The sequence below is a fragment of the Plectropomus leopardus genome, chromosome 18, assembly GCF_008729295.1.
Source record: "Plectropomus leopardus isolate mb chromosome 18, YSFRI_Pleo_2.0, whole genome shotgun sequence".
Classification (NCBI taxonomy): Eukaryota; Metazoa; Chordata; class Actinopteri; order Perciformes; family Serranidae; genus Plectropomus; species Plectropomus leopardus.
In genome coordinates this window covers 2347107-2374798 of record NC_056480.1, presented here as the reverse complement: position 1 = coordinate 2374798, position 27692 = coordinate 2347107, and the positions used below count along the sequence as shown (strand labels likewise).

The 27692-nt window shown below is 39.4% G+C and overlaps 2 protein-coding genes across 2 annotated transcripts in view; one reads left to right on the top strand and one right to left on the bottom strand.

Annotated features, from left to right (window-relative positions):
* Positions 1-24365, top strand: part of LOC121958126 (chromodomain-helicase-DNA-binding protein 4-like) — a 31632-nt gene extending 7267 nt beyond the window's left edge. Inside the window, exons 4-40 of the mRNA XM_042506996.1 lie at positions 160-306; positions 603-868; positions 982-1112; positions 1216-1354; positions 2746-2915; positions 4012-4245; positions 5014-5217; positions 5295-5503; positions 6096-6227; positions 6321-6420; positions 6892-7083; positions 7939-8139; positions 8239-8376; positions 8778-8899; positions 10464-10637; positions 11185-11326; positions 11447-11578; positions 12314-12431; positions 12619-12743; positions 13054-13146; positions 13462-13603; positions 13700-13869; positions 14177-14354; positions 15370-15459; positions 16370-16461; positions 16579-16712; positions 17226-17370; positions 17485-17638; positions 17726-17835; positions 18463-18724; positions 19903-19971; positions 20125-20301; positions 20422-20530; positions 20653-20785; positions 21636-21831; positions 22487-22662; positions 24046-24365. Coding sequence (XP_042362930.1) covers positions 160-306; positions 603-868; positions 982-1112; positions 1216-1354; positions 2746-2915; positions 4012-4245; positions 5014-5217; positions 5295-5503; positions 6096-6227; positions 6321-6420; positions 6892-7083; positions 7939-8139; positions 8239-8376; positions 8778-8899; positions 10464-10637; positions 11185-11326; positions 11447-11578; positions 12314-12431; positions 12619-12743; positions 13054-13146; positions 13462-13603; positions 13700-13869; positions 14177-14354; positions 15370-15459; positions 16370-16461; positions 16579-16712; positions 17226-17370; positions 17485-17638; positions 17726-17835; positions 18463-18724; positions 19903-19971; positions 20125-20301; positions 20422-20530; positions 20653-20785; positions 21636-21831; positions 22487-22662; positions 24046-24060 — 5521 coding nt within the window. The 3' untranslated portion in view covers positions 24061-24365. The remainder of the gene's footprint in view (positions 1-159; positions 307-602; positions 869-981; positions 1113-1215; positions 1355-2745; positions 2916-4011; positions 4246-5013; positions 5218-5294; positions 5504-6095; positions 6228-6320; positions 6421-6891; positions 7084-7938; positions 8140-8238; positions 8377-8777; positions 8900-10463; positions 10638-11184; positions 11327-11446; positions 11579-12313; positions 12432-12618; positions 12744-13053; positions 13147-13461; positions 13604-13699; positions 13870-14176; positions 14355-15369; positions 15460-16369; positions 16462-16578; positions 16713-17225; positions 17371-17484; positions 17639-17725; positions 17836-18462; positions 18725-19902; positions 19972-20124; positions 20302-20421; positions 20531-20652; positions 20786-21635; positions 21832-22486; positions 22663-24045) is intronic.
* Positions 24366-26432: 2067 nt separating this feature from the next.
* The window catches only part of vamp1a (vesicle associated membrane protein 1a), a 10022-nt gene continuing 8762 nt past the window's right edge, over positions 26433-27692 (bottom strand). Inside the window, exon 5 of the mRNA XM_042506994.1 lies at positions 26433-27185. Coding sequence (XP_042362928.1) covers positions 27169-27185 — 17 coding nt within the window. The 3' untranslated portion in view covers positions 26433-27168. The remainder of the gene's footprint in view (positions 27186-27692) is intronic.

The following is a 27692-nucleotide window of genomic DNA, read 5'->3' as shown; positions in this document are numbered from 1 at the left end:
CTATTTACCTGCTTATTTAATCAGTAAGAGCACCCAGAAATGCCTAATGTAAATTTAACAAGCTCTCATCTTTTTTTAAGCTGCTTTGTGCACTTTTAGTTTGTTTATTTTTATAATCTTTACATTTCCATTTTTATGTGTCCGGCTGATATTAACGAGTCTTTATGTTTTTGGTTGTTTCGTGCAGGAACCAAAGTCGTCATCCCAGCTGCTCGACGACTGGGGCATGGAGGAGCTCGGTCACGGCTTCACTGGGGGGGACTACCCCTCCCTGACCAACTACAAGGCTTTCAGCCAATTCGTCAGGTAGATACTCTCAGAAATCCACAATGTTTAACAAAACCACTGGCTGATTGAAACCAGAGAACTGTTTACGTGTCTTGAGAAATATGAGGATTGCCTTATGTTGTGCTCTTTGATATTGTTTCTGAGGCGAGGAAATTTCACACTAATTATTGTTTTTCATACTCTTATGATGGGTTTTGGTTTTAAAATTGAGCTAAAATCACACTTGCATCAGCCGATTCTGTTGAAGATTCCCTGCAATCATGTTTGAAGATGAATCAGACCACATTTTAATTTTGCACCTCCTTCCCCTCCAGGCCCCTCATCGCAGCCAAGAACCCCAAGATCGCCGTTTCCAAGATGATGATGGTACTGGGCGCCAAGTGGCGCGAGTTCAGCACTAACAACCCTCTGAGAGGAGCTGCTGCTGCCAACGCAGCGCTGGCCACCGCCAACGTACCGGCTGCGGTCGACAACATGGTGGCCGAGGTCGCCCCGGCTGCTGCAGCAACGCCGGCCCCAGCAGAGACTCAGCAGCCCGCTGCGCCGCCGCTACGCAAGGCCAAGACGAAGGAAGGCAAAGGTAACGTGGGGAGAAGGGATCAAATAAACTAACCCAATCTCTGACTGTTCTTTATTTTCGTACTTCCCGGCTCTTTGAGTGGCTGACCTCTGCCTTTTTTTGTGTGTCGACAGGTCCCAACGCCCGCAAAAAGTCTAAACCGACACCCAAACCACAAGAAAAGAAGAACAATGCCAAGACCAAGAAAGTAGCTCCTCTCAAAATCAAACTGGGAGGCTTCAACAGCAAGCGGAAACGCTCATCGGTACGATCCCTCTCAGTCTCCTCTCTGCCTTTTGCAAACACATACAATTAAGATGTGTGTCACAAACTTTTTTTGACAAGAAGTTTGTCTTTGCCGTGCACAGAGCGAGGAGGATGAGCCCGACGTGGACAGCGATTTCGAGGACGGCAGCATGAACAGCGTCTCCGTCTCAGAGGGATCCAACAGCCGCAGCAGCCGCAGCAAAAAGAAGCCGTCCAAGAGCAAACCCAAGAAGAAGAAAGGTATGTGTGCAAGCTCAAGGTGAATGAGACGGGGCTGAAGTTCAGCTTCTGCTCTTCAAGGGCAACTCTGACATTTTGAAGATTAAAAAAACGCCAACATTTTTTTAAAGAAAAGAATATGGACCAAAATTTTCATCAATAAAAAAGGCCAACATTTTTGAAAGAATTAAGAGGGGGAAAAATCCCCCAAATCTTTAAGGAAAAAAAGGGCCCAAATTTTTTAATAAAAACATGCCTTCCAAAATCTGCGGCTGGAAAGGTAGAATTGATGGTTGTTTCAGAGGATGTATTCTCTAGATGTGCCGAAAACATTTATTGGTAAAAGTCAGCATTGCTTACTAAATAATAACAATGGCGTGTAATACAAAAACATGGGAAAACCATCTTTTTTCCCCCTCTTCTTTGGTTTCTTTATTTTGTCTTCCTCTTCTTACTGTTAAGTTTACACAGCAGGTTCTGCGTAACCTGAGGGAGTTGAATCTAATTCTCTGGTTGTTTCGTGCTTTACCTGATGAGTCAGAGCTCTACCTGTTGAGGTGTGCGCGGCTGCAGATTGAGAGTTAAACACACAGTGGCGAACAGTAATGACCATGCAGGGCGAAGCGTTAAAAGTCTGAGGAATGCACAACAGGAGGAGGTGTGTGTACACACACACACACACACACACACACACACACACACACACACACACACACACACACACACACACACACACACGTTAGTCACCATGAGTGAGTCAGCTGAGTTGGAGTATATTTAGAAGGACAACATCTTGATCTGGGTTGTCGCCTACTGACACATCCTCTGTAGTCGCTCCGACGACGTCACAGATGGATTCAGATATGTAACTGAAAGAGGTCAGCGTGTCCTCACGGACACGCCGTGTGGGAATCCTTCTGTCGGCAGTTGAAGTGTTTTGTTTGTGAGGACTTTAGGTGAAAGGTTGCGCAAACAGTCAGGCTTTGAATTCTGATATTTTGAAAAGAAAAACGTATTCTTTGAGTGTGTTTCTTTTTGGAAATGCTACGATTTTTCCGATAAAATATAAAACTCTTTATTGTGAGTTTTAGCTTTGTTTAGCCCTGCATTTAGAAGTGTTAACCAAATATTAAGGAATGAGCATTAAACATCCATTTTTCTCGCCAAAATGAATGTTTATATTTTCGCCATTACACCCTTCAATCTCAGTCTGTTGGTGTTGGTGTAGAAATGTGTTGTCGAAGGGGAAAAAATGACTCATGGTGTGGGTTTTCCCTCTCACAAACAACATAAACAACACAGCACAGTGTCATAAATGCCGAGTCTGGATCACAGCACATATCACACCCCGTGTCTCGGTTAAATGTGAGATGTTTGAAGGTGTTTTAAAAATGTGTTTCCTCTTTAATCAGAAGTGGAAGACGGTGACGGCTATGAGACAGACCACCAGGACTACTGTGAGGTCTGCCAGCAGGGTGGAGAGATCATCCTGTGTGACACGTGTCCCAGAGCGTACCACATGGTCTGCCTGGACCCAGACATGGAGAAAGCCCCCGAGGGCACCTGGAGCTGTCCGCACTGTGTAAGCAACGAGCTCATACACTCAGATTTCAAACACATGACCTACACTCGAAATCCGAGCTGTTTCAAGGAATTAATAAACATTTTCTCCCAAAACAGTTGCACCTCATGCCAAAAAAGAGACGTCTCAAATTTTGACTGCAGTGCAAACCACTTTTTTGCACTTTATTGTTATTTAGGAATTTATTTATTTCAATTTCTCACCCCATGTTACTTTGAATTTGTGCAGATTGCGTTTTTCTCACACGTCTCAACAGTCGATGCAGAACCCAAAAACAGAAAATATTCTCAATTAATTCAAATCACAGGGAATCCCATTTGATCTGACAAGCTGACAAACTCCAGTGGTATACTCAGCACTTCCCAAATATACAGCTCTTTCTGATGGAGAACTGAACTGAAAGTGAAACTTATTTACTTATTTTCAAAGCATGAGAGCTCTATATTTATTATATTTATTATTGTGTTTTTATTGTTTAAGTGAATGTCAGCAGTTATTGGTGTACCACTGCCTCAATCTGTTTTTTTGTGTTGTTGTGTGACTTTGGTGCTTTTTAAAGGGTTAGCAAGAACTTCCCAAAGTCACACAATAATGAAAATGAACCCCAAAATTAGCACACAGAAGCTTGTTTTTAAAGGTATGTTAAAAACATAGGTGATCCTATCCTTTCCCAACTCCTCGCCCATTGGCAGAAGACCAGAGCCGTGTCCGTGACTCAGCAGTAAATGTCTTTCTGTTTAGTGTCAGGTTGTCTTTTTTGTTTGGTTTTGTTTTTTCTTTCTTAATTCGTCAGAAAGGGATTTCTGTTTGTGAAGTTCTGATTTGGATTATACGGCACAACTTGTGTGAGTTTCAATAAAGTTTTGCTGTTGTTAAATGTGGTTGCCTTTTTTTACATACAGTTTCTGTGAAGTCCCAAAACTGGAATAAACTCAATGTAAGAAACATCTAAAAAGAGATTTTAATAATGACTGAAGAGGGTTTCTGCAGTCTCAATGTAACGATATTAAAACAACTTATACTTCTTTTTTTAACACATTAAACATGGATCTAAACCTTCAAATCATCACACCTGATTTTTTTCCTTTGACTCCAGGAGAAGGAGGGCATCCAGTGGGAGGCCAGAGAGGAGGCTTCAGAAGGCGAGGAGGACAACGGCGACGCTGGAGAGATGGAGGAGGACGACCACCACATGGAGTTCTGCAGAGTGTGTAAAGACGGAGGAGAGCTGCTCTGCTGCGACTCGTGCCCGTCGTCGTACCACATCCACTGCCTGAACCCGCCGCTCCCAGAGATCCCCAACGGAGAGTGGATCTGCCCCCGCTGCACGGTGAGTCTCCAGCAGTCAGTCAGGGTCATCAGGGCTGATTGATGTGACGTTTGACCCGTCAGAGCAGTGACAGCTGACTCGCAGGAAAGTTTGCTCATTGATCCAGTGGATGTTTGTGCTCTTTCTGCCCAAGCTGCCTGATTGGAAAAAGTATTTTATGGATCCAGGAGGTTTTTTTCTGTGCTTGTTGAGGTCAGCGCAGTTTGATCAGTAGTTAAAAAAAAAAAAAATGTTTTTATTACAAAAAAGGTCAAGAAACCAAAGCAGAGGTGCATTAAGAGACTCTCTGTGTAACCAGGGAAACATGAAGCAGATTTAACTGCAAGCATCACATCTTCAGTCACAACAGCTAAAGTCAATTTTTAAGCTGCACAAAAACAAATTATCATTTTATGCTTTATTTAGAGTATTATCACTGCTTTACCTTGACATTAGAGAGCCCTTACAGACGGGGATTTGAAGCTGTTATATCAAAAACACCAGACCCCACTGAGAAAAACAGTAATTTTACTCCTCTGAACTGCTGAGCTGCTTGCTTCCATCAGCTTTTGTGTATATGTATTTTAAGTCCAGTTTTAGTCAGACAGACACAATAAAATGACTTTTTTTTATTTCCTGAATGAATAAATGACAAAATTATTAATGAAATTCTAGGGAGTATTTTCAGAATATATATTATGTATATATAATATAATTGTATATAGAGTGAGATAGAAAGAAAATGGTGAAACTGTGATATTAATATTTCTTCTTTTTCTTTTCCGTCAGTGTCCATCCATGAAGGGGAAGGTCCAGAAGATCCTCACATGGCGATGGGGCGAGGCCCCTCCACCCACACCAGTTCCCCGTCCTCCAGACCTTCCTGCCGATGCGCCCGATCCCGCCCCGCTGGCAGGGCGGCCGGAGAGGGAGTTCTTCGCCAAGTGGTCCAACATGTCATACTGGCACTGCTCCTGGGTCACAGAGCTCCAGGTGTGTGAAAAACACACACACATGAAAAACAGGACTTTGTTTCGAATGCACGACTAAAAACTTTTTCTTCTCTCCAGCTCGAGCTTCATTGTCAGGTGATGTTCAGGAACTACCAGAGGAAGAACGACATGGACGATCCGCCGCCCATCGACTTCGGGGAGGGCGAGGAGGACAAAAGCGTGAAGAGGAAGAACAAAGACCCCATGTACGCACAGCTGGAGGAGAAATACCTCCGCTTTGGAATCAAGATGGAGTGGCTGATGATCCACCGCATCCTCAACCACAGGTCAGCGCACGCCCGTGCACGCACACACACACACACACACACACACACACACACACACACACACACACACAAGTTTTACAGATTAGCTTCGATGCTATGACTTTACTCATTAGAAGAAAAAAAGTTTTTTTATTACTTTATTTTAACCCTTTGAAACCTGAACAAATTTGGAGACGTAGGGGGACATAAGAAGAAGGCAATGAGCAGCTTCACAAAAAAAGGCCCAAAAAAGTAACAAAAAGTTTGTTAAAAAGTTACAAGAAAATTACCACAAAATAAGCTAAAACAAAAAAACAAAACTAACTAAAAAAACAAGAAAATGGCCTAAAATGTTTTTTTTTCTTCAATTTTTTTAATGTGTTTATTCTATACATGTTATTATATATTTCTTTATAATTTTGTTATTGTAAATATAGTTTTCTGAACATTTTCCCTTTTTTGATATTTTTTTAAATAATCTTCCCTTTTTAAAACTAATTTTATCTTTTCACCTTTTACTAATTTCTTGCAATTAGTGGGACATTTCTTGCCAAATTGATCATTGCCTCTTGCCCATGATTAGGAAAGAAAATCAAACTGTCTGTGTTTTCAGTGTGGACAGGAAGAACAACATCCACTATCTGATCAAGTGGAGAGAGCTGCCGTACGACCAGGCCACCTGGGAGGCGGACGACATGGACGTACCTGAGTTTGACGCGTACAAGGTGCAATACTGGAACCACAGGTGAGACACAGACACGGGACATTGTCTTCACACAGCTGATATTTACTCTCAACCAGCATGTTCTGTGTTACTAACCGTGAGCGTTTGTTTCAGAGAGCTGATGATGGGAGACGAGGGGAAACCCGGGAAGAAGATCAAGGTGAAAGGAAGAGTCAAGCGGCCCGACAGACCTCCGGAGAACCCCGTTGTCGATGTAAGTTCACAGTAATTTAATGTTAACTTATATTTTTGTGTATATAACAAATACAAATAATCAAATATTAACTAAACATTTATGAGTGATGCTGCTATGTAGTTATCAGAATGTAAACAGATCATCTTTTCTGTATAACCTTTATGAGTTTGTTCACCGTTGTGAGTAAATAAAAAAGGCTGCACGAGGCTTTTCGACTTCTCAATTTACAAACTGTATTGATTAAAGACACAAAATATGTGAGAAAATATGATATGTGTTATCTCTTCAAAAGTGTTCAGAGAAAATAATAGAAGTATCAGTAGCACCGGTTAGTTTATTTCGTCTTTGAGTTGAGATAAACTTGGTTTTAGTGTGAATTTTTTTGTAAGCGCTACAATACCTGGCTACAGTTTTTGTAACATGTACATTAAAAGTTAGATTTTAAAATCAGTAATTCACATTATAACATTTGATCTCTTTTCTGTTCAGCCGACGATAAAGTTCGACCGTCAGCCGGAGTACCTGGACAGCACGGGGGGGACGCTGCACCCCTACCAGCTGGAGGGACTCAACTGGCTGCGGTTCTCCTGGGCTCAGGGCACCGACACCATCCTGGCCGACGAGATGGGTTTGGGAAAGACGGTCCAGACCGCCGTCTTCCTCTACTCGCTCTATAAAGAGGTGGGTGGCTAAGAGATATTATAAAACATTTGTGCTGACTGATTACACAAACTGTTTATTAAAATGTTTTTAATACTGCACATCAAGTTTAAGTGACTTTTGACTTTAAGCTTATGTTTTTTTATTAAATTCATCTCATATTTAGTTTAAAATAATAATTCGGACCCTTTTTAATGCCGTTTTGGCTCCGCAGTGATGTGTGAAGCCGTCTGTAGTTAGCTGTCGCCCTATTGGCCGGGAGCCATCCAGCCATTTTGTATAAGCCAGGTGAAATCCGACGACATTAAGTTAGATCTCAAACTGTAAACATTCACACACTGATGGTGTGAGCGGCTGCTGACACCTACAGGCGGGAGGCCAGAAGACACTTCCTGCCGGAGCAGCAGGAGATCTTGTATGTTTTAAACTTCATTTGATGATTTGTTTTTATAAGGTTATCTCTCTCACAACCAAATGTTTTGGTTTATATTCATTTCTTTAATGCGGTCAGCGTCATAACTAAGCGAGATGTTGCAGAATTAAGAAAAAACTGAATTCATGATACAGTATTAGAGTCTTTGACTATAGTTTTTAATCTGAAAATAGACCAAAATAGTTAAAGTTCAATGTAATAACCTTGTTTCACATTAGATTGAAACAAAAAACAGCATTGGTTGTTATTTTTTTATAATGGTGGAGTATTTGAACAAATTCAAGGCCTCCTGGGATCATGATGCTGGTCTCTTAAAGGTCTGCTTGGATTTTGACACATTGTGAACGGGTCTCTTTGTTAAATGCATAACTTTTGTTCACTGGACAAACACATGACTGCGTGTCTTTAGGACGTGTCAAAACTGACCTCCTCTCCTCCTCCAGGGTCATTCTAAGGGTCCGTTCCTGGTGAGCGCTCCGCTCTCCACCATCATCAACTGGGAGAGAGAGTTTGAGATGTGGGCGCCTGACATGTACGTGGTGACCTACGTCGGAGACAAAGACAGCAGAGCCGTCATCCGAGAGAACGAGTTCTCCTTCGAGGACAACGCCATCCGAGGAGGGAAGAAGGCCTCCAGGATGAAGGTGAGACGAGACATCAGTCATCAGAAAACTCCTGAAACTAATGAGTTTAATCAACATAAATGAGTTTTAACGTCTCTTTTTGTTGTTGTCCTCCAACAGAAAGACTCGTCGATCAAGTTCCACGTCCTGCTGACGTCCTACGAGCTGATCACCATCGACATGGCGATCCTGGGCTCCATAGACTGGGCCTGTCTGGTTGTGGATGAAGCCCACAGACTGAAAAACAACCAGTCTAAGGTACGGATACACACAAGATCATTTCATTAACTAAATCAACAGTATAAAGAATAAAGACGTCATTAACGCTGCACAGATACAAGGTGTTGCTGGAAGTTTTACTCATTTAAATAGGGTTTTTTTGTTTGTTAGTTTGTTTTTCTAGGGTTTTTTGCTCTGTTGCGTGTATATTTTTCTGCAAAACATTGAAAATGTAATAAAAAGTCCTTTATCTTAACTCTCTCAATAGTAAAACTATAAATATGTTTGATTGAGAGGATCTACAGTCTGTTTTCCTACAGTTAATTCTTGTGAACAGTTGAAATAAAACGTTTATAAACTTGTCTGAATTGGAAACGTGCAGCTGTGACTGAAGTTTAACTGTCGTAAACATGTTGTTTTGTTTGTTTTTCCTGCTGTAGTTTTTCCGGGTGTTGAACAACTACCCTCTGCAGCACAAACTGCTGCTGACTGGAACTCCTCTGCAGAACAACCTGGAGGAGCTTTTCCACCTGCTCAACTTCCTCACACCTGAGAGGTTCAGGTAGGCGCCGCACTCTGTTTTAAAATCTGAAGAACATGTTAGACTTTAGACTTTTAGAAGCTTTTCTTCATGGCGCTGCAGGGGATGCCAGCAACTGCTGTCTTCACATTTTTTCTTTTCTTCATGAAGAAAAGAAAAAAAAATGAAAAAGTCATGGAATTTCAGAATCACGATTTCCAGGACTGGAAAAGTCATAGAAATCTGTTGTGTGTTTAGAGGATCAACGTTACGTAGCATTACAGTAGGCAGGTTTCCATTAACCCTCAAGTGGTGAATATAAAATATGCCTAATGGAAACATGCCATGCGATTCGAAAAGGCCATTTTTTTTCGCAAAACTGCAATGGAAATACTTTTTTCACATCTGATGAAGGAACTGGCTCCTTCGGGCATGATGCAGCAGCGCTAGAGGTGTTATAGCATCACGTTAAGGGTGCTGAGCATTTATTCTGCACTGAGCTCTGTATGTTTGCCTTTTTTTCTGGTCACTGAAAATGTAAAATTATAAATTTGGGTCAAACAATGTGGCCGTCAGAGTAGATTGATTTCTGGTTTTGCCTAAAAAAGTCAATTAATTAAATATTTGGAATATTTTCAGCACTTTATGTTACACATTAACCAACTGATGCAGCAGTAGACCAGCAGCTAACTTGTTTTTCAAAGTAAAATTACTGTTCACGTCGATGAAGTCTGTTTGCTTCAAGCTAACAGTTTCAGTTTCCTGTGGGAAAGAGCTTTCTGACAGTAAGCTTTGAAAATATTCTAAATTTAGCGTACACTTAAACTAATAATAATTTTTTTGGGTGGTTTAAAACTAACCTGTCATGGTGGCATTGGTTTCTTGATGTGTTTTTTTTGTTTTTTTAGGGAGAGCCTAGTGTCTGTTATTAATTCTGGCACTGACTCTTTAAATAACAATTAATGTTAATGAATAACTTTGACACTGCAGGTGAAGTCCTCTGCATCAAAGTTGCACTGAACTTTTTTTGCCTGCGTTAAAGATTTCGGGTATGAGTATACGGACAGTTTACATTATGTGTGTCTATTTATTATATTTTGCTTTTATCTTGCAATGCTTCTTGTTTTTGCACTTATCCCTCCGCTGCTTTAATGCTGCAGATATCCCTGCTGTGCGGCTAATAAAGGATTATCTTTCGTGTCATTCCTCCTCATAGTTTGCACGTGCCAGTTCCCTCTCAAATTGTTTTATTAGGATGCTTTTAGAAACCTGGGAGGTCAAAAATGTGCTGTAATTCGAAGAAAACAAGCAAATATTAGAAGAAGTCTACAAAAATTAGCCCAATTTTGTGTTGCAGAAAAGTGTTTTCTTCTGCTTTTTTACTCCTCATAACTTCTAAGATTCGTCTGTTGTTAGTTGTCAACAAATACTAATTTAAAGCTGCTTTTAGGGCTTTAATAAAGTGTTAAATTAAATAAGTGTGCAGAGGTTTGGCAAATTAAACAAAACAAAAACATTCACAGCAGCTTCCATTTGTAGCTGCTATCTGCAGTTTGACAGTGAAGTTGAGCCGGAAGATCTCATCTGTCTGCTTTCGTCTTTGCAGTAAACTGGAGGTCTTCTTGGAGGAGTTTGCCGACATCGCAAAGGAAGACCAGATAAAGAAGCTGCACGACATGCTGGGTCCGCACATGCTCAGGAGGCTGAAGGCCGACGTCTTCAAACACATGCCCTCCAAGACGGAGCTCATCGTCCGAGTGGAGCTCAGCCCAATGCAAAAGTGAGTCAGGAGCGAGCGATGATGCTGCTGTTAATTTAAAAAGATCAGAGTTTGTACTGAGGGAGAACTTGTAATTCTCCTGTTATGTTCAAACTTAAGGAACAGAAATAATGTTCCTGGATTAAACTGATTCGTCTGAAAGTAGTCTGTAGTTTGTCCATAAAAAATTATCTCAATTAATATCAAATTTTATTTAATTTTTTAAATACATTTACTAGAGATCATGGTTTACTGATGAGAATTCATTCGTTTTACATGTAAATAACAACATAGATCATTTTGAAAGTCTTTATAATTTTATTATTATTATTAAAAGATAGAAATTCACCACATTTGTGTCAACACATTATTTTATTTTATTTTATTTTTCAACATTTTTGAAATAACTTCTGTGAGGTGTCAAATTTAAATTTACATCTTAAAAATATGTTCCATTTTTTAACAATGTTTACAATTTTTACAACCAAGAAAACTGAACATGAAACATACGCAACATAACAGCGGGTTAAAAAAGAAAAGGTAAAAAGTGTATATTTTCTGTTTGCAGGAAGTACTACAAATTCATCCTGACGAAAAACTTTGAGGCTCTGAACACCAAAGGAGGAGGAAACCAGGTTTCTCTGCTCAACGTCGTCATGGACCTCAAGAAATGCTGCAACCACCCCTACCTCTTCCCCGCGGCCGCTATCGTACGACCCAAACGCCATTTTTTTTGTTTCAGGGCTGAAGTGTTTAATGCATTTCATTTACGTGCTGTTTTTTTTAGAGTTTACTAAACGTGGATGTTTGATTGGTTGCTCCAAAAACAGGAAGCTCCAAAGATGCCCAACGGGATGTACGATGGTAACGCTCTCACAAAGGCTGCTGGGAAACTGCTGTTACTGCAGAAGATGATGAGGAAGCTGAAGGACGGAGGACACAGAGTCCTCATCTTCTCTCAGGTGAGAGACGAACTTTTTGTTAATTAAACCTCAAACATGTCTTCTTCTCGCCACCAGTGTTTATGTTGTCAACAAAAACTCAGGTTATACGCTCCTTTATTTCATGACTAAAATAAAATTACAGCTTAAATTTAAAAAGAAATTTGACAACAGACATTGCAGCAAACTCTTTGTTCATTATTCCTCTGTTCAGGCAGAATTTAACAAAGCTGAGCTGGGTTAGATTAAAACAGCCCTTACAAACATTTTTTATGTCTTACAACTCTTAGACAAACACCAACTCAACATAACACAAACAAAACAACATTTGGCACATTTCAGTATTAATTTTAGCTCAATTTAGAGTGAATGAAATCAGTGGTTTCCCAGATAATGTTCCACCTGTCTGCCATAACAACAAGTTTACACATTTCTGCTGATTAATTTCAGTTTATTTTTTGTGCGATCATGCTTTTTCTCTTTGAAAATGATCGGTTGCAGTTGGATGAATACTTCTATAAATTTCAATTTCTTGACATTGAATCAGCTCAAAGTAAACAAAAACAGAAAGAGGAAAAAATTAAAATATACCGAACACAAGGCTATAAAATAGAAGAAACTTTTCGTTCTGGTGCAGACTCTCCCTGCAGCTAACACACATTTCTATTATTTCCTGTTTGAACTGAAATATTGAGCTTTTTAATGTCAGAAATCTCCTTTTCCTAACAAACTGTCTCTTTTTTTGTTTCGCTGCAGATGACCAAGATGTTGGACTTGCTCGAGGACTTCCTGGAGAACGAGGGCTACAAATACGAGAGGATCGATGGAGGGATCACCGGAGGGATGAGACAGGAAGCTATCGATCGCTTCAACGGTGAGACGGACAGCTCAAACTCCCCCCTTTTTTTGTGATTATTCCTTAATCTTTCTGTTATCTTTGACTCCTGCTTTCGTTTTAATTTCTCCCGTCCCCCATACAAATTAAAACACTTGAATGACTTTTTGCTTGATCTGGTGTCAAGGCTCCAGTCGCTCATTATTTAGCATATTTGTTCCCTCAGCTCCTGGCGCTCAGCAGTTTGCCTTCCTGCTGTCAACGAGGGCCGGAGGTCTGGGTATCAACCTGGCCACCGCCGACACCGTCATCATCTACGACTCTGACTGGAACCCCCACAACGACATCCAGGTACAGCAGAGTTACTGCTGCTCCATCTATTTTTACCTCTTTTTAACGATCGCAAACTGAAGCTGGAGGCAGAAGTTTTATGTGAGCTTCAGAGTATCATTGGCGTGAATCCAGAAATCATCTCAGCAGAATTTACATTTTTCCGTCCAAATTTATTGAACAATATAATCTGAAAGTGTTCTCTCTTTTTCATGTTTATTTTAATAGTGGAGTTTTTACATTTCCCCCTGATGTTTATTGATGAGCTCCAGAAATACTCCTTTCTTCACAAATCTCACACAGTTCATAATTCCTCTTCTTGTGTGTTTAGGCGTTCAGCAGAGCTCATCGTATCGGTCAGAACAAGAAGGTGATGATCTACCGCTTCGTCACCAAGGCCTCTGTGGAGGAGAGGATTACTCAGGTAACGGGACAAAACACATCATCTTCTGTCAGCCACTGACAAGAAAGTGTTGCCAAATTGATGCATCAATCTGGCCACTGTTTGTGTCAGTGACTCTGAAAGGACAGCAATAAAAATGGACCTCAAGTCCAATATTATACTGCAAGAATGGGACAAAACTCTTGGAGCATCTGGCCTTAGCTGCATCTAAAATTGAGCTTATATGTCTTTGTAAAAGGCCAAACTGCTATATGATTAACATTTGAGGAAGAACTTGTCATACTTGATTTTTTGACCTGACACTTTAAGTTGCTCCTTCTTTACTTTTCTGTCCAGGTCGCCAAGAAAAAGATGATGCTGACTCACCTGGTGGTCCGACCCGGTCTCGGATCCAAGACGGGCTCCATGTCCAAACAGGAACTGGACGACATCCTCAAGTTCGGAACAGAGCAGCTCTTCAAGGACGAGGCGGGAGAAGGTGAGAGTATATTCGGGGACGGAGAGCCTCGATGGATGAAAGATGAAGTGAAGACGCTGAGAAGGGAGATGTTTTAACTGATGTTTGTGTGTTCAGGTGAAAACAAGGAGGAGGACAGCAGCATCATTCACTACGACGACAAGGCCATCGACCGTCTGCTGGACAGGAACCAGGACGCCACTGACGACACGGAGCTGCAGAGCATGAACGAGTACCTGAGCTCCTTCAAGGTGGCCCAGTATGTGGTCAAAGACGAGGAGGAGGAGGTGAGCACCTGTGGAGAGAAGATGTGCAGACTGATTTTCTTTACCTTAAAAAAAAATGTTCTAAAGCCTCATTCCCACTGCACAAAAAACCCGCTAACACCACAAATATCTGGCTTTTTAATTCAGGGAGAATGTGTCATTTTTTTACCTTGCATTGTGAAATCTATAAAAGATGGTAACATCTAAAAAAAAATTTAAATTAAAAAAATCGGTAAGAAAACTTGCCAACAAAAGCCTATGTTTAAATGTTATAATTATTATTATTATTATTGTTATAAATCTCCATTTTCTTCTCCTTTCCGTTCAGGAGGAGGAGGTGCAGCGTGAGATCATCAAGCAGGAGGAGAGCGTGGATCCAGACTATTGGGAGAAGCTGCTGCGTCACCACTACGAGCAGCAGCAGGAGGATCTGGCCCGAAACCTGGGCAAAGGCAAACGTATCCGCAAGCAGGTCAACTACAACGACGGCTCACAAGAAGACAGAGGTAAGAACGGAGGTAAAGTGCTTTAATCACTAGCAGCATTCAAAAATTTTAAAAGGTCCGGTCTGTAAAATTTAGGGGCATTTAGTAGTATTTAGCATTGTGGATTTCAGATTGCAAACTTTCCATAAAGTTCTCTTCTTCTCCAAAACAAACAGACAAGGTGATTAAAACTTATAAAACGGTGAATTAAGCCGTTTCAGGACACTTTTCTTCACTTGTCTTATCCTGAGAGAATCACAAACGTACATCCGAAAACACAACACACAAATGTGTCTCAAACAGACGTCTTTTGATTTATGGGACTGCATTACCCATAATGCACAGCACAGAACTGCCATGATCTTATCCTGTTCAGCAGCAGGAGGAAAATGCCGGAGCCGCCCACACACGCGCACACATACACACACACACACACACACACACAGGGAGTAAGAGGACAACTTATGACACAACAGCATAAAAAGAAAAGTCAGTTCATAGCAGCAGCAGAAGTTGTTTTGCTTTCTCAGTGAGTATTTTCAATTTAGTGTATTTTTTATTTTACCTGCTCCAAGATTTGTCGGTTCATTGCTGAAAGCTGCAGTCCTGCTGATGTAGCTGCTGGATTAATGCTCCTTCAGAGCCAGTTTGTCATACAGTGTTTCAGGAGGAAAGGGGAAGTCTGAGTTTCCTAAAAATAGTTAATTTCTCAAAAGTCTTATTACTTATACAACTTCAGTTAATAGTATGGGCAATTAATATAATAAGATAATAATGTAAACTGGTATTCTTTGCACGATCTTAGCAGCTAACTAACGTTATCTCCAGCAGCTTTTATACATCTAAAGAACTTGTATAAAAATAATCATAACATCAATCATAACAAATCATAACAACCAGACGGGGCCTCTAAATGATACAGACCTTTATTTGTCAAAATGTGTCCCCACATTTAATTGGGAATGCTTATGTTTGTATGTTTGTTTGTTTTATGATCTGTTTTATTGAAAATCTGTCCTTTGTTTTTGTCTCTCAGCTGATTGGCAGGACGACCAGTCTGACGGCCAGTCAGATTACTCCGTGGCGTCTGAGGAGGGAGACGAAGACTTTGATGAGCGGACGGAAGGTAAGAAACACTATTTGTTTGTATTTAGCGGTAAAACGAAATGAACATCACTGAGACATGATAAATATCAATCTAGTTGTTTGTCGATAGTTTTGGTGCGAGTTTTGGAGATGTCGGCTGAGAGACGTCTGTCTTCTCTCCAATGTAATGCAACTAGATGACACTCGGCTTGTGATGCTCAAAGCGCCAAAAAATACATTTTGAAAAATTCAACATCGATGTCTCTTTCCAGAAATCATGACCAGGTTACTCAAGATAATCCACAGACCTTTTGGGGAGAAATTTAACTTAGGATTTTTTTTTCCTAACGAACTACACCCACCAACTGCATCACGCTGTAGATGGAAGCGTGCATCTACTACTAGCTCACCTTCTTTGCGGTGATGCGGTTGGCAGGTGTAGTTTGGTGGAAAGAAAATAGGTCCCACGTGAAACTGCTCAGAACAAGGTCTGTGGATTATCTTTAGTAACCGGGCCACAATTTCTGGAAAGAGACGTTGCTGTTTTTAAATGTGTTGTTTGTTGTTTTTTGTGTTGTTTTTGTGCACTACAATCTGAGTGCCATCTAGTTTCATTATATTGGAGATGAAAAATCAGTGTTTTTGAGTTGAGGATGAACCGTCACTTTCAGCTAATGTTTAAGATGTTTTGTAGAAGTGTGATATCTGTGTATGAACATTGGATCTAAATATATCACAGTGACATTTAAACATATCCGTGTATATACAGAATATTATTAGGAACTAAATCGTCCCTCACTCTCGCAGAAAACTGTATTTGATACCTCTAAACCATTAAAACACTTAATGAGCAGCAAATACAATAAAGCATAATTGATACAGCTCTGCCGCCTCCCTGCAGAGCATCTGTTATTACCTCTATAATCACCACATCTGTTTCCTCTCTGCAGCCAACTCTCGCAGGCCGAACAGGAAGGGCCTGAGGAACGACAAAGACAAACCGCTGCCCCCCCTGCTGGCCAGGGTGGGAGGCAACATCGAGGTGAGCAGCAGCTCCGATTGTTGTCCCTCTCTCTCGTCACCTGCGTCAGATTAACACAGTTTACAATACTGAAGCATTTTCTTTGTGTAAGTGACGCTTGATGCTTTTGCTCTCCAGGTGTTGGGTTTCAACTCTCGGCAGAGGAAGGCCTTCCTGAATGCAGTGATGCGTTATGGGATGCCTCCCCAAGATGCCTTCACCACCCAGTGGCTGGTCCGAGACCTGCGAGGGAAATCTGAGAAAGAGTTCAAGTAAGAAAAACAATAATGTCTCCCACAAAATATCAACCCTCAACTCTTTAAAGAATTGTTTAAATATCTGAGGGATAAGGACTGTCGTCAGCCCGAGAAAGTCTCGGTCAACTGAAATTCAGTCGACTCTTCGACCAATCGATTGGATGATGAACTTAATAAGCCCCCGTACACTTTGCACACTACACTCTACCTGGTAGCAAAACGTTTTCTTCTGAGCATATTTTTGAAATGCTTTTCAGTAGAAGCACTGCAAAGCAAATGTACTGTATGCTTAATGAGGCGCAGAGCACTGCACATTTGGTGTTTTGTTATTTATTTTAAATTTATTTATTTCTTTATTCATTTATTTATTTACATTTTTAATTAATTCTTTATTTTTCATTGATTTATTTTTTATGTATTTCTTTGATTTTATATTTATTTTTAATATTAATTAATATTATTTTCATTATTTATTTTCTCTTTTCACGTGTCCTCCGTTAACCCTTTCTTCTTCTCTCTTCCTCTCAGGGCGTACGTCTCTCTGTTTATGCGTCACCTCTGTGAGCCCGGAGCCGACGGAGCCGAGACCTTCGCAGATGGCGTACCCAGAGAAGGGTTGTCACGGCAACACGTCCTCACCCGTATCGGCGTTATGTCGCTCATTCGCAAGAAGGTAACAAACACAGCAAGATTTTCGAGTTTGAAATCAAAAACTGTAAATAAAAGACTTTTGTAAAACTTGTTTTTGTGCAGCGTAAGCAGACTGCGTGCTCTTCATGTTTTCCAGGTCCAGGAGTTCGAGCACGTCAACGGTCAGTGGTCGATGCCCTGGATGGCCGAGCTGGAGGAGAGCAAGAAGGCCGCGGCTCAGCCCGACTCCCCCGGAAAAACCCCGTCCACCGGCACCCCCGCCGACACGCAGCCCAACACGCCTGCTCCGGGTAACACACAGCGCCTCTTTCTGCACAGGTGACACAACAAACACACACTCAGAGTACAATGATGAAAGACTGTGTTTGTCTTTGTAGTCGACGATTCCTCGAAGAACGAGGAGGGAGCGAAGGATGGAGAGAAGGAGGTGAAGAAAGAGGGCGAGGCGGAGAAGAACGGCAAAGAGCCGGCAAAGGCCAGTGACGAGGTAAACACACCATCCGCGTCTGAAGGCCTTTTTTTCTGAGCAATTATATCACACAGCAATTTTTTTTTCAGGCTACTGCTTCTTACATACTATTTAAGCATTTACAATATTACCCAGTGAAAAAGTTACACAATTTTAACTCTTTAATTAAATAAAGAGTTTTTTTGCTTTACGAATAAAGGAATCAGCTCTCAGTCTGGATATTAAATATCTTGTCTTTTATTGTGTCAATTTAAATATAAATGCCAGAGAGGATTTGAAAATTATTGCATTCTGCTTTTATTTTTTTTTTCCAACTCTTTTTATTGGAAGTTAACGTATAACTAAAAATGGCATAGCAGTGAATATCGAAGTTCCGATACCAATAAAAAACAATAAAAAATGTTGTTTGACATATTAAAAAATAATAATAATGTAAAAAGAAAGAAAAGAAACCTAGAAATCAAAAATTTTAAAAATATAGAGAGAAGAGAAGAATGTAATTGAGAGGTTTAGAAGGATGTCAGAAAGATAAATTGTGCTGGTTATTCTGTTTTTAATTTATATTTTACACAGCGTCATGTTTGTTCATGGTTGTATCTATTTTTCCACGATGTGACACAAAATTCCCTCTTGCGTCTCGTCCAGGTGATCGCCATCCCAGACGACGACGAGAAGAGTCCGCCAGCGGAGCAGGAGAGCAAGAGTAACGGAGAGGAGCCGATGGAGACGGACAAACCGAGCAACGGGGAGGCGGAGAGCGCCAAAGACAAGGAGGTCGAGAAGGAGGAGAAAGAGAAGGAGGCAGAGAGCGAGAAGAAGAGTCCAGAGGAAGGAGAGGAAACCAAGACTCCTCCGGAGGCCAAGACGGAGGGGTCAGAGGTCAAACCTGAAGACTCTGAGGTCACAGGTAAAACTGGCTACACTGGTTTTTTTTCATCAGTACTGGTAAATTTTAATTTTATTGTGTTTTTAATTCAACGTTTGAACAATAATGAGTGCAAAAACACAGACGCAGTAAAACGAAGAATGCAGCTACAGTAGAAAATGTTTTTTTGTGAAGACGTGATATAAAATAATGTTAAAACAGACTCACAGCCGGGTCAACTCAGGTGTAATGACTGGAAAGGTGCCGGCTTGAGCCAATAAACCAGGATTTAACATAAGTTTTATACATTGTCTTGAAACTTTTAGTTGAATCTTTGAATTTAAGAGGAGTGAAGAGAATATTGATACACTAGAGAATGGAGATACTGTGTTTTATTGTACTGTATCAATTCTCAAAAACACTATTGATTTTTTAATTTTTTTTATTATTTAATTTGGATTTTTGATTTTTTTATGATTTAATTGTAAAGCAAAGGAATTAAATTACTTCAGATTGCAAATATGCTATTATGTTGGTTATCACATAATATAAATTCAAATTCTACTGATTTTGATTACATAAAAAAAAAATTAACTTTTTTATATGTATGGTGTGTTCTTTATACAGTGACAGTTTCACTTCAGTAACATTTAATCTTTAAAAAAAAAGTACAGTATTGCAATGCATTTAATCTTTACTCCTGTTTCTATGAACATATTGTATTGCCTGCTTCTTGCCAACACAGCCTTACTCCTCTAAAATTAAATAAATGTACACCTTTAACTGAAAAACATTTTTTAAAATATATGTTTTATTGGAAGAACAATGAAAAGCTTAGAAATCAAAAACAAGCATTCTTTCGTTTTTTTCCATGTTTTCTCCCCTTACACTCCTAACCCTCAAAGAAAGACTAACAGAAATAAAGGCATTAATAAAAATGATAATAAATAAACTTTATTTCTAAATTGCTGCACAGTACCGAACCATACAATATAATTAACAGAATTGCATCTCTTTTTTAATGTTCATGAACATTTCTTTAAGAAGTTACTCATTTTCTCACATTCAGAACATATCTCGTGTTGAGTTTTCACATCTCGTGTTGAGTCACAAGAATCTGATGCTGCAGCTTAGACGCCGTGTTCCTCCGCCTGTTGTGATCTGACGTCACAACTTTATTTTTCAGTTTTTATTTTCTTAATATGTTTTTCTGTGTTTAGCATCAGAAGAAAAGAAGGAAGAAAAGACAGAAAAGATGGACACCACTCCTCCTGCAGATGAAAAGAAAGGTACCAAATCCATATACCTCCTGCACGACCATTAAAAAAAAAAAAAAAAAAAAAGCTTCAGTTATTAAACAGTTTTTCATCAAATGAGTTTAATTCAAAGTCTTTGATCTCGTCTGTAATTGTGTCTTTTTTTTTTTTGCGCTCCCGCTGCAGATCTGAAGGAGGAGAAGGAGCCTCAGAAGCCGGAGGAGGCGACTAAACTGCAGAACGGAGACAGCAGCAAGGAGGGCGGAGCCTCAGCTGCCACCGCCGCAGCTGCCGCCATCAGCGAGGAGAAGAAGAAGGCCAAGACCAGATTCATGTTCAACATTGCTGACGGAGGATTCACAGGTACACACACACACACACACACACACACACACACACACACACACACACACACACACACACTCTCACGAGTTTTAATAAAGTTGTTTTCGTTGTATAATTGTCGTCTCTCTTCTCCCTCAGAGCTTCACTCTTTGTGGCAGAACGAGGAGCGCGCCGCCACCGTCACCAAGAAGACCAATGAGATCTGGCACCGTCGTCATGACTACTGGCTGCTGGCTGGCATCATACAGTATCCTTTTCCCGCCTGTGATTGGCTCTCAGATCTGGCTGTTTGGGGCGGGGGGGTAATGGTGAATTGTTGTCATGATATAAAGAGAAGCAGTTGTCGCCCTTGACCGTGGCGCCCTCCAGACATGGTTACGCCCGCTGGCAGGACATCCAGAACGACGTGAAGTTCGCCATCCTCAACGAGCCCTTCAAGGGAGAGATGAACCGAGGGAACTTCCTGGAGATCAAGAACAAGTTCCTCGCCAGGAGGTTCAAGGTTGGTTTAGCTTCAAGAACTAAAATAAACTGTTCAGAAAATCAGTGAAATTACACAACACGTTTTCTTAAAGGTATCCCAGGGTCATGGAAAACCTGGAAAAGTCATAAGAGTTTCATACACACATTTTTCAGGCCTGGAAAAGTTATGGGATCAGAATTCTTTTTTTGGAGAAGTCATTATATTATGAACTCTTTGAAACCTGAGCAGATTGGTTTGATTTCTTTCAAAAATGGGGAGAAAATAAGCAACTTGTGAGAAAAACTAAATAAGCAAGAAATTAGTTTTTTTTAAAAAAAGGTATAAGAAAATCACCTGAAAATTAGTTTTAAAAAATTAATAAATAGATAAAAATAAACTGAAATCACCTGAAAAAAAGTGCTTAAAAATAATAGTTTTGTAACATAATCTTAAATATAGATATATTTGTATTGAAGCATATTTTGTTCGTGTTTTTCTTTTTAAATACAATTTCTTAAATCTCTTTGTTTCCAGCAATTAGCGGGACATTTCTTACCAAGTTGCTAATTGTCCTTTTTCCCATGTTTTCAAAAGAAATCGAACCGACGTGCTCAGCACTCTAAACATCTGTGAAAGGTGTCTGAACGCAGCGCAAGAAAATTGATGTCAATCCAGATTTGAAAGGGTCAAAAATCACTGAAAGTTTTGGAAAAGTTTGTTTTGTGTAATGAAATCGACTTAGTAGTTAAAATTTGCTCTGTTTGAAAAAGTTGGGCAGGAAAATATAAATCATGGGTCCCTGAAAAGTCATGGAAAAGTCTTGAAACTTTGTTTCTGAAAGTGTGTGCATGTTTCCATGGTGACGCTGACTCTCTCTCCTCTCCTCCAGCTGTTGGAGCAGGCGCTGGTGATCGAGGAGCAGCTGCGTCGCGCCGCCTACCTCAACATGTCCGAGGACCCCTCCCACCCCTCCATGGCCCTCAACACCCGCTTCAGCGAGGTGGAGTGTCTGGCCGAGTCCCACCAGCACCTCAGCAAGGAGTCCATGTCCGGGAACAAACCGGCCAACGCCGTCCTGCACAAAGGTGAGACACGCAGCAGGAAGCGGGCTGTAATCTACGCTCATTTGTGACCTGTCAGGTGACCTCGGCTCGTGGGGATTTGAAGCTCTCCGTCTTTGTATTTTGTCTGATGAAGAGACTGAAGCTCCAAACGCCACCTCTGTGGTAATTTAAGTGAATACAGGGTTCCCACAGTCATGGAAAACCTGGAAAAGTCATGGAATTTCACAGTCACATTTACCAAGCCTGGAAAAGTCTTGGAAATAGTAAAAATCATTGAAAGTTTTGGACAATCATAGAAATGTATAGTGCGATAATAAATTAAATTACATTAATGTAACATACCAGTGAATTTATTTTCTGTAAGTGACGTCTTAAAGGAGCTTTAATATGCCTCGATTTGTGAAAATGTTTTGTTTATGTTTATTTGTTCATCTCAAAAGTTTTATTTTCTCCCGGCGTCCCGTCCCTTCACATATGCCCAGCAGGCATGTCAAATCATTTTTAGGGTCTTTTGGCTGTCAGGGAGGGGCAAACAACTTTAAATGGCTGTATTTTGTTGATTTTAAAAAAAAAAAAAGTATCTTCACGATGAGGTCAGAACATGGAAACGTGCAGCAGAGGCTAAATCTGAGTTAAAGACGGACATGAAATAAACCGCCATGAATCTCTCTCTCAGTGCTGAAGCAGTTGGAGGAGCTGCTGAGTGACATGAAGGCGGACGTCACCCGCCTCCCGGCAACCATCGCCCGGATACCGCCAGTTGCCGTGCGACTCCAGATGTCGGAGAGGAACATCCTGAGCCGACTGGCGAGTCGAGGGCCCGAGACACAGACACAGTCACAGACACAACAGGTACACAGCCCAAAATATCAGACGGCGTCAGTGTCACCGTCAGGAACGTTATTAAAAAATTAAAAGTGTTTCAGGTATTCATGCCGACACCTCAGCGTTTACCTGTAAAGGCTCCGTTTTCTCCTCATCTTCTCATTTTAACACATATTATCAAACACATTTGCTTCAGGAAATTTCCTTTTGTCGATATCGAGAAAGTTCAGAGGACGTTATATAGTTATTATTTTGGTTTTAACATAGTTAGGCATGTCAGGGTGCTGGAATTTTAGAATTAGGTATCAATACCAGTAAAACTTCATTATTCCTGATACCCAGTTAGGTACGACTGTAAAAACAAAACAGGAAGTCCTCTCGACCAACAGCAATAAGACTTTTTTAGTTCTCCGCACTTTACACATAACGAGGCTGATTTTCACAGGAATCCTGCTCCATTTTATAGATCTTTATCCTCCGAGTCTTTTCACTGTTGAAACTCTGATTTTAATTTTTAGGTTTTAGTCCTTTTCTGTTCTGTAGGCTTTTGTTTTTTCTGTTTGTTTTCATTTAACTTGCTTGTATTTTCTTTTTTTGTTATTATTTGTACTGTGGAGCTGCTCGGCCCTTCAGTGTCCTTCGGGATTAATAAAGTTAATCTAATCTAATTTAATCTAATGACCTGAAAACAAACTGTCAGGTTGCTGGTATTCAGAGCAGAGTGTAAACACACTGAACTCCCATTGCAACCGTTTTTTATTAAATCCACCGTGACTCTGGAGGGAAAAAAAAATCTTATCAATAAGTCGAGGCATCGTGTTGGTACCAAAGTATTCTTGTTACAACTCTATTTATTTAGTGAAATTAAAAGATTGACACCATTGTCACGTCCGTATGAAAAAAATGCTGAATTATCGTAGCATGAAGACCAGAAGTATAAATGAACAAATGAGATTAAACGTTGTAATTCATGAGCTGGTGTGTGTAGGCAGATTTTGTTAGCACTGCACAAAGCCAGGCTCGCCCTTCACGTCCTGGCGTTCACGACCTCGTGTCGTCGTCAGAGTGATATCAGTATATAAACCTTTATTTAAGGAGGTGAGGCCCATTGAGACCGAGATCTGATTTTCGAGGGAGACCTGAGTACGCAGTAAAAGCATAAAATAAACAATTATAATATACGGTAAAGTCATTGAAAATAAAATAAAAAATAAAAAAATTTAAAAAAAAAAAATTTAAAAAAATAATAATAATAATAATTTTTTTAAATTACAATAAAGCAAAATAATACGAGTCAATTAAAATATGTTAAACAATCACAGTTATAATCAGGATTTTTGAACTGACTCATTGAAAACAGAGTGAAGAGTCGAAGCAAATAAAAGCGTCTTTGTTGTTTCCCTCCTCCAGATGTCGCAGCAGTAGACTGAATCTCTGCGCTTTACCTCGAAAACCGACCCCCTGCCTCACCTCGACATTCCTGATTGGTGCACAGCAGAATGACGGACAGCGCGCTCAAGCTTGAAGCCACGCCCAGTTCACTTTTTCCCCTTAAACAGACTTTAAACAGAGTTTTTCTGGAGGATCGAATCCCTTCCCCAAGTTTGAGGCTGTGGACAGAAAAGCTATTTTTTTTTTTTTTTCCTCCTTTTTTCAATTTCTGTATTAATATTATTGATATAATGTTATTATGATGGTTTTTTGGGACCTAAATAAAAAAATGTAATAAAGAATTTGTGGTCAGTTGGGGGGAGACGGGCTCCGAAGTAAAATTACAAGTCAATGTCAATTAATGTTAATTTTTGGAGCTTTTTTATGTTAGAAAATGGAAAGTAAAACACTTGTTTAAATTAACAACTATAACTTTTATTTCACATTTTAAAAAAAAACAAACATAATCCTTTTATTCAGAAAAAAATCCAAACGCTCAAATCTGTGTGGATCGCGCTCATTGACACTTGCGGCTGTACTTAATACAACAAAACGAAATATTTCTTGCTTCAAACTGACAACTATGCAAACTTTGCAAAGAGAAAACGTTGCTCTAAATATTAAAATCTTGATTTCTGTTGGAAAATATCTGCCGGGCTGACTTGCCATCTGCTCAAGGCACTGTAGTTTTAATATTTAAAAAAAAAAAAGACATTTTTTTGAAAGAAAAAATAACAAATTAAAAAAGAACAAAATTAAAGAAAAACAATTTAAAAGATAATGAAATTGTAAAAGAAAAGGATATAAAAGGAGAGATATTAAAAGAAACGGATAAAATCTAAAAAATATATAATTTAAAAAAAATTACAGTCTTTGTGTTTGTCTCTGGCTTTTTCACTATTAATTACAATTTTTGTTTTGCACCTTTGAGCAGCTCCTCAATTGTTTGTGGCAATTAATAACTGTACAGTTTGGTGTTTTTAGTGGTGTGTGTTGTGTGTGTGTGTGTGTGTGTGTGTGTGTTCGTTCAGAGTTGAGTTAATATTGTCACTTTTCCGGTGGATATTGAAAGTAAATATATTAATATTTATTTGCCCTTAAATATGCCGACAGAGCAGGTTTTTAAATTGTTCAATTCAAAAGTGACATTTATATCCGTAACCACTTAGGAGAGATAAAAATGATACACCGTGTTTAATAAACTTTTGGGTTAAATCAAAGCAACATTTCAAATGAAATCAGGACACGAATACAACATTTCTGTTGCAAACATGAATTTATTTGAATCCCAGGCAGTAGTCAGAAATTAAATATTTTAATGTCAAATGTTTCTCATGTTTTTTAACGTTTGATTTCCAGCAGTACTGAAGAAGCACTAAACACATTAACGCTGAACACCCGTTCAGTTTTTCTCTTTACATTTTAAATAATCAAACCTTTTAACATCAACAGTCTCGCCTTTTTTCATTCAGAAAACACCTTAAAAATGTACAGAGGAGTCACATTCAAGCTGAACACAGGAACATTCGAACCACGGCTGAAGTTCACAAAACACGAGTCAGGTCGGTTCACGAGACAATAAAAGTACAAACAGGACGGTTTCTGCATCACAAAAACAACTCAAAGTGAGAAAAATAAATCTACTTTGTTCCCGTCGTGTTTCTGCAGGAAGTGAAACATCAGCAGCAGCAACGATCCTGACGGCAGGGCGCAGATTTCCCGAAAAAAATACTGCAAGTTTAACAGAGCTGGTTAAAGAGGACAGAGAGGACACAAAGGCAGGAATCCATCAACTCAGGTTTAAAAGACTGCACAGATTAATATTAAAGGCTGTTCTGGGTTAATTGTGGTAGTATTGAAACACTTTTAAAGTGTTTTTTTTGCTGCAATTTAAATTTCACAAACTCAGTCGAGCCGCTCTGCATCTTAATGCACGATGTTATTTTAATGTTTTAGAATTATGGTAGAAAATGATGCATTTTTTTCTGCATATTTAAAATCTTCTGTTCATGTGGCTGTAATTTAAGAAAGAAAGGTAGAAAGACAGAGATTTTAAAAAGAAAGAATTGAAAGAAGGACATTTTTTTAAAAAGAAATAGAAAAAATTAAATGAGAAAAGGAATTTTAAGAAGAGAAATACATTTTGTAAATAGAAAATAAAAGTTAAGAAGAAAAGGAAGAATAATAAGGGAAAAGAAAAGAAGAGAAAGAAAAAGAAATGGAATTATAAAAGAAATTTAAGAAGAGAAATTTAAAAGACAGACAAAAATTTAAACGCAAAAGAAATTAAAAAGAAAAATTAAAAAAAAAAATCAAAGAAAGAAAATGTTTCCTTCAAAGAAAAATCAAGATAATTAAAAAAAAAAAGAAAGAAAAGGAGGAAAGAAATTCGGAGGAAAGACAGAGAGAATTAAATTGGGATGATGACAGAACAGCTGACTCAACATTCTGGTTTTCTGGTCCGTAAAATTTTGTTTCCAGTCTTTTTTGTCTGTTTAGGGGAAAAAAATTACCAGCAATCGGCCAAAACCTTATTTTAAAACCCAAGAAAGAATAAATGAACAAGTAATGAAACTTATTTAACGTAACAACTCTTCATAAGACTCATTAGAAGATTATTTTTGCTTAATGTCACCTTGTGTCAAATACTGGTCATTAACTGGAGACCAGCAGTTTGTTCTGGTGGTCACTGGAAGCCAATAAAAAAAGGTCAAAGGTCAATGAGATGCTCTCAACGTCTCACCAAACATCCTCACGAACAAACCTGGGTCAATGGATTTTAGACCTGCAGCAAATACTGATGTGAAAAACCAATTTCCCTTTTGGCTTTGAGACAAAACGGCAGGAAAAAGGAAGAAAACGTTTAGCTGAATCATTCAAACCATCTCATCTGGTACAAAAACGAGAATATTCGATCCGCTCTGGATTCCTGCCCGGAGAGACGTTTCCCACGAGGAGCAGAGAAGAAAAGGAGGCACTGGAGCACGTTAACGACCAAGCGTGGAGGTTTCTGAGGAAGGCATCGGTGAGGAAGAGGAGGATGAAGAGGCTCGGTGGTGCAGACTCGTCCTGCGGCTCGTGTGTCCGTCCCTGAAGAGCCGCTCAGTAGAAGAAATACACTGAAGAGTGACAGAAAACATTAAATAATTCATAGAAATCTACAAACTGTCTCCTGATGAAGATCGTGTGATGTGGAAGCGACTTAGAGATTCTGTAACTTTCAGAAAATCATTTGTATGATGACGCCAGTGGCCATTAACCCTTTGAAACCTGAGCAAATTGGCTCTGTTTCTTTCAAAAACATGGAGAGAAGGCGACAAGCTACTTAACAAAAATGGCCCAAAAATTGGCAATTAATTTTTTAAAAAAGTGAGGAAAACTAAAATAAGTCAATCAAAACAAGAAAATTACCTCAAGAAAGTGCTAAAAAAAAGATTTTTTTTCCACTTTTTTAAAAAATAGTTTTGAGTTTTTTGTGGTATTCTTTCCTATTATTTCTCATTTTAATTTTTGTTTTGATAGCTGAAAGTATTCAAGGAGTTTGTTTCTACTTTTATTAATAATTCATTTTTTTGTGTTTTATTTTTATAATTTTATGGGTTTTTTTCTTAAAATACAAAAAAAAA